At 44.4% G+C, this 10,067-nt stretch overlaps 1 protein-coding gene across 1 annotated transcript in view; it reads right to left on the bottom strand.

Moving 5' to 3' along the window:
• The window catches only part of lyst (lysosomal trafficking regulator), a 212,164-nt gene that overhangs the window by 155,501 nt on the left and 46,596 nt on the right, over nt 1-10,067 (bottom strand). The window contains exon 3 of the mRNA XM_033021759.1: nt 699-894. Within this exon, the coding sequence (XP_032877650.1) occupies nt 699-894 (196 nt within the window). The remainder of the gene's footprint in view (nt 1-698; nt 895-10,067) is intronic.

The raw sequence follows: 10,067 nt of genomic DNA, 5'->3' as shown, positions 1-10,067 counted from the left end.
TTTACACCCTGGAGCTTCAAACCATTGACACTCTGTATTGCTGCCCCGACAATAAAGACAGGTGCATGATTCCTCTGCATTCCCTTCCTGAAGTCAACACTCACCTCCTTGATCTTACTAATGTTAAGGGAAAGATTATTGTTCTGGCATCACTCAACCAAATTGTTGATCTGCCTCATATACTTGTTGTTCCCTGTTAGTAGTCTAATAGCAATGGTATGGTTAGAAAATTTAAAGATGACGTTGGAGCTATGTCTGTCTGCAGCATGAACATGGAGAGTAGAGCGGGGGACTGAACAAGCAGCCCTGAGGTGCCCGTGTTGATGGACAGCGAGGAGATGATTATGCTCCCAATCCATACTGATTGAGGTCTGCTGATGAGGAAGTTGAGGAAGAGTTTAAACCATTCATGGATATTTTCGGGGCTATGTGGTAGACAATATTCTTCCCATTTAAGAAACACAACTAAGATAAAATGAGCTACTGGAAAACACAGAGACAAATATGACTGTGCAAATTCCTAAAATCAATAATTTAAGATTAAATGTGCAAATGCTAGAGTTGATCACCACAAACTCCCTCAAATTCTCCAAAGTACATTGCAGAATGTTATGGCAGATTTAAAAAATTCTTGATATTTAGTTTAGAAATGAGTACATTAACCACACCAATTACAATGACGAAATTAAGTAAAGTACCTGATCAACAATGGAATCCAAGGTACTAAGTAGTAGGAATCCTCGACCCCGAACGAGGTATTCTCCCAATGCGACCATATGGCTTTCTTCCTCCTCTTCCTTATCCTCAGACCTCTGAGACACAGCATTACAAAGCTGGTGCACATCTGTCAGGAATTCCCGTGCTAAAGCATTACAGACACTGCTCATGTCTGAGCTGTGGAAAGATGCAAACTCTGTTTAGAATATTTTAAAAGCAGATGACGGTCCAATCTCCTTCACTCAACTTTCAAGATAATCTTACTCCTGACTGCTATTTTTGGAAGGAGGGTTCTTAACAGTGATTACAAAAGCTAAACTTTAGAAATAAACATTATGCAATTGATAAGCCTCCCTTTCAAGCAAAACCCGAAGAAAAAATAAATTAAATTTCACAGTCCTGGTTATTTACAAATTTCACAGAAATTATGCATCAATAGCAAGTTAAACTCACCCATTTCACGTAAACATTTTATGCAGTCATATATGAAACTAATTTCAGATATTAAAAAGTTAGAGTTAAACACTAAATCCTTTACATCATTTCAGGCGTCTTGTTTCACTGGGAATATCTGATGCTTCCTAAAAGATCTTGTAAGTTCTTATATTGGAGCCAATTATTGAAATCCTCCACCCTAAATCATTGAGATATGAACAGATAAAAGTCAAGGTCTAGATTCAGAAATGTTAAAACCACGTGGCATCATGTGATATCACATGGATGATCTCCCATACAAAAAAGCATTACATATTACAACATAACAAACAGGCTTACTGTTTCATCCATGCTTGATAATTGATTTAGTAAAGAGTAATGAAAATAGGCAGTGCTTTCTCTGCAACATTCTACATTGGTCTAAGACTAAATATCCGGAAGTGGCGGTGCTGCCCAAGCAGCTGCGGCTCGCCTGCAGTCCGTCTATCTTTCCTTTTTTTGTTTTCTTTTTGTCTTGTTAGAGGTATGTTTTAGTCTATTTTTAGTTGTGTATATGTGGGGGGTGGGGGAAAAGTTTTTTTTAATCTCTTCCTTCAACGGGAATGCGACCTTTTCCTTGACGTATCTCAGTCTCCGTCTGCGCTGAGGCCTAATATTGTGGAGCTGGCGGCCTCCAACTGGAATCAACCTTGGGGGCTCCGGTGGCAGAGCTGTGGACTTACCATCATTGAGCTGGCTGACTTCGGAGGCTGTGGTGGCGCTGTGGCTGCGACCTGACTTCGGAGCCTCGGAGGCTTCGGCCGCAAGCCCTGTGGACGGTAACATCGGGAGCTCGCAGGTCCCTGGTTGGTGACCGATTTTCGGGAGCTCCCGCAACAGCAGCTTCGTCCGCCCCGAATCGCGGAGTTTGAATCGGCCCGTTCGCGGAGTTTAAAATCGGCCGTGGGATTTACCATCACCCGGCAGGGGCTTCAACATCGAGAGCCTCGATCGCCTCGACGCAACGGGAGAACAAGCAAGGAAGAGATAAGACTTTTTGCCTTCCATCACAGTGAGGAGGTGCCTAGAGATTCACTGTGGTGGATGTTTGTGTTAAATTGTGTTAATTGTGTGTTTTGTTGCTTTTTTTCTGTCATGACTGCATGGTACGAAATCTCATTCAAACTTGTTTGAATGACAATAAAGGAAATTCAAATTCAAATTCAAATGATTGATAAGTCTGTCTTTCAAACACTCTCTTTCACAACATGCAGGATCTGAAACTTGCTGCCCGAAAGAGTGGTTAAGGCGGAAATAATCTTAACATTTAAAAAGAGCCCAGATGAGCGTATAATGTGTGCTGCCCCACAAGGACATGACCCAAAAACTGGAAAGTGGGATCGTAGAGGAAGCTTTGTTTCTGGGCAGCATAGATGTGACAAGCTGCCTGGCCTTTTTCTGTTGGGGTATACATTTATGATTATGAATGTAAATGTCAGCAAATCTGCTCCAAAAAATTGATAACTAAAAACAATTACACGTCAAATTTTGGATATTATAAAAATAGATTATTCGAATTTTAAAAAGTTTTGCTTAAAACGGCATGTTGCTCTTATATAGCAATCATCTTTTGTGGAATAATTCAATAGGATAATTATTTCAAAATGTTTTCACCAAAGGGAGACTTGTTAATAAGTGCCAATCACTTCTTTGTAATGAGCATAAATGCACCATGAAGATACAGATCAGGTCAACTTATGCTGTTAGGTGCTTAACTGTTCTAGTTATAAAGTATGAATGTTTAACAAACATATATTAATATCTTTGGACATTAAAATAATATAGCAAAAATGTCCAAAAGTATTAATTCTGGATTTGTTCAGGTATTAAAACACCTCTGTGAAAAGTTATAACTTGATTACCTCCACTGCACAAAGAGTTTGTTAATATTTAAGAATATATCCCCAAGTAGCTAACCAATTGGATATGACATCCTCAAATTACTGACAGCTAAAGCAACAGTAAACCATATCACCGTGTGCAGTTCAAAGAAATCGCATATCATGCACCCGCAGCAATTTGTTTACATATGTAAAATGCGCTTTGCGTGTCTTCCTTTCTGTGGAGATTTCAATTAGGTTCACTTAATTATGATGCTTAACTGAAAATGAATGCACACATTTTCACAACTGGGTTCTTCGCAGGCAATGCCTCAGGATTAGGATCACTTGCTTCGAGTTGCACGGGTTCTGAAGAGCAGGAGTTGTTTGATAGGGTCAGCAGATTTCCAATAAAGGAGATGGTGCAATCCTCCTACTGTTTACACTGGGGTTCTGTATGCTTTACATAAAGCGACGCTAGATTACCAGTGCCATCCCAATGAGAACAATAGCACTATTCAGCATAGGAACGGGCCCTTCAGCCCACGATGTTTGTGCCGAACATGATGCCTTATCATAGATGAGGCCCTCACACGTCTCCTCTGTGTCTCGGAGTTCCGCTCTTACTCCCCTTTCCCCTAGTCTTAACAGTGACCCCTAGTCCTAATCTTTCGCCCCATCAGCTGAGCCATACAACATATCATCTGCCGATTTTTATCACCTCCAACGTGATCCCATCACTAGTCACATCTTCCCATCTCCACTCCTTTCTGCCTTCTGCAGAGACTGTTTCCTCCACTACACCCTGGTTCATTCATCCCTTTCCACACAAACTACCTCTCCCCAGGAACTTTCCCCTGCAATCGCAGGAGATGCAACACCTCTCCTGATACCTCCTCCATCGACTGCACCCAGAGTCCACGACAGTCCTTTCAGGCGAGGCAGAGGTTTACTTGCACCTTCTCCAACCTCATCTACTGTATCCAGTGCTCTCAGTGTGGGCTCCTGTATATCAACGAGACCAAGCGTAGCCCCAGTTACTTTCATCTTCAACCACAGGAGATGTAACACCTGTCCCCACACTTCCTCCCTCACATCTATCCAAGCACCCCACCAGTTCTTCTAGGTGAAACAGAGGCGCAGGGGCACCTCCTCTAACCTCATCTACTCTATCCAGTGTTTCCAATATGGTCTTCTGTACATCAGCAAGACCAAGCATAGACTCGGTGACCACACTGACCTTTGTGTTCTGGGCCTCCTCCATTGCCAAAGTGAGGCCACACGTAAACTGGAGGAACAGCACCTCATATACTGCTTGGGTAGCTTACAACCCAACTGTATGAACATTGAATTCTCCAATTTCAGGTAACCTCTAACTAATCTCTGTGCAGAGATGCTGCCTGAGCTGCTGAGTTATCTCAGCACGTTGTGTCCTTTTATGTATTAAACAGCATCTGCAGTTCTTTGTTCAGTCCGCCTTGGCCTATATGATCTGGTGGGGGACATGTTGCCAAACATTTTAACGCCCCTTCCCGTACTGGGGCCTCTCTGTCCTGAGCCTCCTCCATTGTCAGAGTGAGGCCACACGCAAATTGGAGGAACAGCACCTCAATTTGCTTGGGCAGCGTACAACACGGTGGTACAAACTTTGATTTCTATAATTTCATGTAACTCCTGCATTTCTACCCCCCTCCACCTGCGCACCGTAGTGGGTCCCATTAGCTCCAGTTTACACCCTTTTATCCCTGCAGTTAGTGCACCTTCCCCAACTAACAATGAGCCAATATGTACTCTACCCTTGCTATTGAGGAGGTGCAGCGTAGGTTTACCAGGTTAATTCCTGGGACGGCGGGACAGACAAATGACCAGTGATGGAAATGGGGGGTATGCAGGGGGACGCCATTCCCCTACTTTTCAATTTCCAGTTTCCATCCTGTGCGTGAATTCGCAGCTTTATCCTTTGCTACTTAATGAAGGGCGAGCGAACGAGCGGACAGACGGATGAAAGCAACGATCATCGGGCGGAATAGATGACATTTCGGGTCGAGACCCTTCTTCAGACTGAGTCAGGGGAAAGAGGAACAAGAGATATAGACAGTACTACGGACAAATGAATGGAAGTTATGCCTATATTTCCCATCTCCCTTCACCGTCAGTCTGAAGAAGGGTCTCGACCCGAAATGTCACCTATTCCACACTATGATCGTTGCTTTCGTCCGTCTGTCCGCGCGTTCGCTCACTCTGATCGGTGCAGGCCGAGACCAGGAGCAGGGCGAAGGATGACATCAAACGGGTCATGGCAGCTATCGAAAAAGTACGGAAATGGTAAGGGGGAAATTAAAAAAAAAAAAGCACCCGAAGGAAATAGATGTTTAACAAAAAAAAAAGGGAGCCGGCGATCGCTCCGTGTCCGTGTCGGAGGTGGTTGGGAGGATGGCTTGAGTGGGTGCAGGATTTTCTGGAGCTCCTTCCAAATGGCAATATTTTGTATGTTCAAAGTTAATAAGGAGGACTAGGCAGGTTAGGCAGGAATATCAAAATGATCACCTGCAGCTGAGAAAAAAAAGATGATTTGTGCATGAAGAAGCCATGACCAAAGCAACGATACTAGAGCGGAGACGATGCCGGTTACGGAAATGGTGCTGAAGATTACCCATGACCCTACTACGGCTTTTTCGTCGAGTGGACTATCTTGCTCCACTATAGGATCTATGGTTTCCAGTCTCCACGAGATGGAGAGTGTGGAGGAATGTGGCGCTGTAAGGGCAGTCCACGTCTTTCACCAGCTCATTGGAACGTTTCCCAATTCCATAATGACTGTCTAAGAACTTGGCCCTCATCAGACCTGGTGTCTCTCCGCCGTAAACGGAGTTCACCTCCTTGGCGCTCAACTCGTAGACCACCCGCTCCTTCCTGAAGCGGATATCAAAGAGCTGTAAACCGCTGGCGGGACTGTGGCGGAACGCAAACTCTCAGTCAAAGTAGCGAACGTGGTTGTTTACAACGTGGTATCTTGGTCCACGTGGCTCGAACTGGTTTGAAACGTGGCCGTAGGTTTGAAACTTCTGGCGAGGTCTCAGCGAGGCATAGTTGGGATCCAAATCTGTCCTTTGGATCTCTCTCGCTCTCTTGCTCCCTCTCTCACCCTCTCGCCTAGGCACTCCCAGAATCATTTTGCCGTTTTGCGGGGACAGCTGCAACTGCGGTTCCTTCCTGTTGGGGGGGGGGGGACCCTGACCCATGGCGGGTCCTGGTCCGCTCCCTCTGCGGGTGCCACCTGGCCCGCTGAGTTCCTCCAGCACTGTGTTTTTTGTTTGGCTTTGGAGTTGAAGGTGGACACGGTGGGGGGGGGCTGGGGTGGCTCAGCAGATCGGGCGGCGGCGGCTTTGGGGAGTGGGTGGCGTTTCGGGTCAAGACCCTTCTGCAGACAATCACAAGTACTCTCATCGACGAGAGTTTAGTTCAGTCTGAAGAAGGGTCTGCTCTCCAGAATCGCTGCCTGTCCCACTGAGTTACTCCAGCTTTATGTCTAACTTCAATTTCAAGAGTTAAATAAAAAACAGAGTGCTGGAGGAACTCAGCGGGCTAGGCGGCATCTGTGGAAGGAATGGATTAGGAGTTGTTTCGGGCCAGGATTCTTCTTCAATAGGAAGGAACTGCAGATCAAAGATACTAGAGCGGATACTAGTATCTTTGCTGCAGATAAGGCATGATATTCTTCCGATTTAAACCGGAATTACCATTTTATTGTTTTCCTATTTTCAAATTTTTGTGCCCAATTATTTGGCGGCCAATCAACTGCTGTCTCTAAGAGGGTTGTGTCCAATCACCAACCAGCTTCCCTGAAAATTCCCGTCCAATCAACAAATCGGTCTCCTCCCGTTCAATCAGCCGCCGTCTCCAAGGGCATTGTGTCCGGGAGGGAGAGGGAGAGGGAGAGGGAGAGGGAGAGGGAGAGGGAGAGGGAGAGGGAGAGGGAGAGGGAGAGGGAGAGGGAGAGGGAGAGGGAGAGGGAGAGGGAGAGGGAGAGGGAGAGGGAGAGGGAGAGGGAGAGGGAGAGGGAGAGGGAGAGGGAGAGGGAGAGGGAGAGGGAGAGGGAGAGGGAGAGGGAGAGGGAGAGGGAGAGGGAGAGGGAGAGGGAGAGGGAGAGGGAGAGGGAGAGGGAGAGGGAGAGGGAGAGGGAGAGGGAGAGGGAGAGGGAGAGGGAGAGGGAGAGGGAGAGGGAGAGGGAGAGGGAGAGGGAGAGGGAGAGGGAGAGGGAGATTGTAGATCATAGGATGAAAAAAAGGATATTGAGGGAGCATCTGAAGATGGTTTGGTCCAGGACACTGCTCTCCAGCATTGCAGCCTCACCTAAGAGTTTTTTTGCATGTCATTTGTTGCTCCCACCAGTCATTCTGCAGTCCTCAGTGAAGCATGTTTGATGCACTCTTTAGTGAAACATGTTTGATTCCCTAACTTAATTGTAATGGTGGTGTGGAATATGTTGGACCATAAGGTAAACAACTATGACAAATACAATCCTGTGGCTGCTAACGACCCACAGCTTGTGTATTAAACTCAAAACCAATTTTGAGTTGCTGGGTCGGTTCTGACATGCCCTATTGTGTCATGTTTCATTGTCATCTTGTTAAATTTATCCTATTGAGCAAAATTAAAATGACATTGGAGAATGAATCTTCAGATTCCACAAACTAAATTATCGTCATTGGCAAGTCCAAATTCCAATGAATGATTTTTTTAAAGTTAGTTTTGAGATCAAAGACACTGTCAGAATTCTTGCAGCATTGCCAACATTGTCATTCAAATATAAGGGGCATATTCCCTTCTGTTCTTCTTTTCGTGGAACACCTCCCTGCTTACCTTCCTCCTATTTCCTCTACAACTATCCACGCTGATCCCCCTCCACTCCCCCCACCCCCAACCCTCTCAGCAGCAATTAATGTATTTGTCAGATTTGACACTTCACAAATAGAGTGTCCAGTTCGGAAAATGTTAACAGAACAAGGAATTCTGTAGTGTTATCACCAAAACTGGACATGTTACCATTTAACAGTAGGATATAAAGTACGGGGAGAAGGCAGGGGCATGGGGTTGAGGGGGGGAAATAGATTAGTCATGATCGAATGACAGAGCCAATGGGCCAAATAGTCTAATTCTGCTCCTATGTGTTATGATCCATTACAGCATTGCTGGATCACAAATCTTGTTCAGTTACAAGAGACGACTCAACTGTACCTTGATCAATAGTCATTCAGGTTCAAAGATAACTGCCCACCATTAGGTCTGAACATATGGCCATTGAGCTTCTCATGCCTGCTCTGTTAATCAATCTCATGTCTGATCCTTTATCTCAGCACCAATTTTTTGCACCAACCACATATTCCTCCAATCCCTAAACATCTATTTAAAGAAAATATTTGCATTTGGAAACAGCAGCTTGGTTTTGCCTGGTTTAAAAGTTGCAATTCCCCTTCTACAAGCCATTAATTCACTTTAAGATTTTTACTTCAAGTAGCTGTGCCAGTGTTTATTAATCTAACCACAAACTTCCTCTTAACAATTCATGTGAAAATCTTACATCTGTTTACAGCTTGTTACCAACTCACTGATTATGGAGAAGCAATGGATTCAATTACAACCTTTAAGAATTATAATGACAATCACACGTGACGTGTCAAGTGCCTCATTTTTAATGGGCTGGTGGAGGATGGTTTAACTTCACAAATCCCTGCAATGTTTTATTGTTGCCAACATCTGGTGCTTACATTTCAGTGTAGTACATATGAAGCCTGAAGAAAAAGAGTTACATATCTCCCTTTTCCTGAAAATTGCATCACAGCTCAGTATTCATACAGTCAGAAATTTAGCATAATCCAAACTACAAAAATATGAAGAAAGAACACGGAACTGCAGAGCAAATGTGTAGGAAGGAATTGCAGATGCTGGTATAAACCAAAGACAGAAACAAAAAGCTGGAGTAACTCAATGGGTCATGCAGCTCTGGAGAAAAAGAATAGGTGATGCTTTGGGTCGGACCCTTCTTCAGACTGAGAGTCAGGAGAAAGGGAAATGCTGGTTTACCTGAAAAGATAAAGTGTTGGAGTAAAGGGCCTGTCCCACTTTCACGACCTAATTCACGACCATTTTTACTCGTGGAGATTTTTCATCAGGTTAGAAAAAACACCCCGACCTACTTGATGCCACGTGTACCTACGACTAGCATCACGGCCTGCTACGACCTACCTACAACCTCCTGACGACCATGCTGCGGGTATGAGTCAAGGGCAAATTCGGCAGAGGTCGTGAATTTGGTCGTGAAAGTGGGACAGGCCCTTAACTCAGCAGGTCAGGCAGCATCTCTTAAGAACATGGGACCCTTCTTCAGGCGCCTCAAGCAATGCTTACTATGAATCTCAAGGTATGCCTACATTGAATCTCCTCAAGGTATGTCTACTTTGAATGCAAAATCTCAATGTTTGCCTACATGAAGTTCTCCTCCTCTCTCATATGTTCTCCAGAGAGGCCATCTGACCCACTGAGTTACTCCAGCACTTTGTGACTTTTTTATTGTAAAGCCACATCGGCAGTTCCTAGTTTTTATATTTTGCTGCTCTGCTGCAAAATCTCCTCAAGGTATGTTAACTTTGAATTTCTCCTCCTCCTTGTCTGAGAAAGAGCCCCAACCCAAAATGTTCTCCAGAGATGCTGCCCGACTGCCTTTTCTTTTACAATAATAGATCGTAAGTTTTCACTTTTGACAGATTGTTAAAAAATAATTCATATGTAAGTAGCCACATAACATTCAACATTTATGAGAATAACCAGTGTTCACGCCAAAGATTATAGAGCAGAGCATGATGCGCCACTGCGAAAAAAGCGTAGTATGACATGGGTATGACATGACGCCATTTTATTGAGCTGCAATTTACAATAATATTAATAAAATTTACAATAATAATAACTAAATATGTGAAGTGATCGATACTATATAAAACACTGTTCCCTACAACACTGATTACACCAAAGATGATAGAGCGGATCAATCTTTGGAAT

Source organism: Amblyraja radiata, chromosome 5, assembly GCF_010909765.2.
Source record: "Amblyraja radiata isolate CabotCenter1 chromosome 5, sAmbRad1.1.pri, whole genome shotgun sequence".
In the NCBI taxonomy this organism is placed as follows: domain Eukaryota; kingdom Metazoa; phylum Chordata; class Chondrichthyes; order Rajiformes; family Rajidae; genus Amblyraja; species Amblyraja radiata.
The sequence above is the reverse complement of the archived record's forward strand: the minus strand, read 5'-3'. Positions and strand labels throughout refer to the sequence as shown.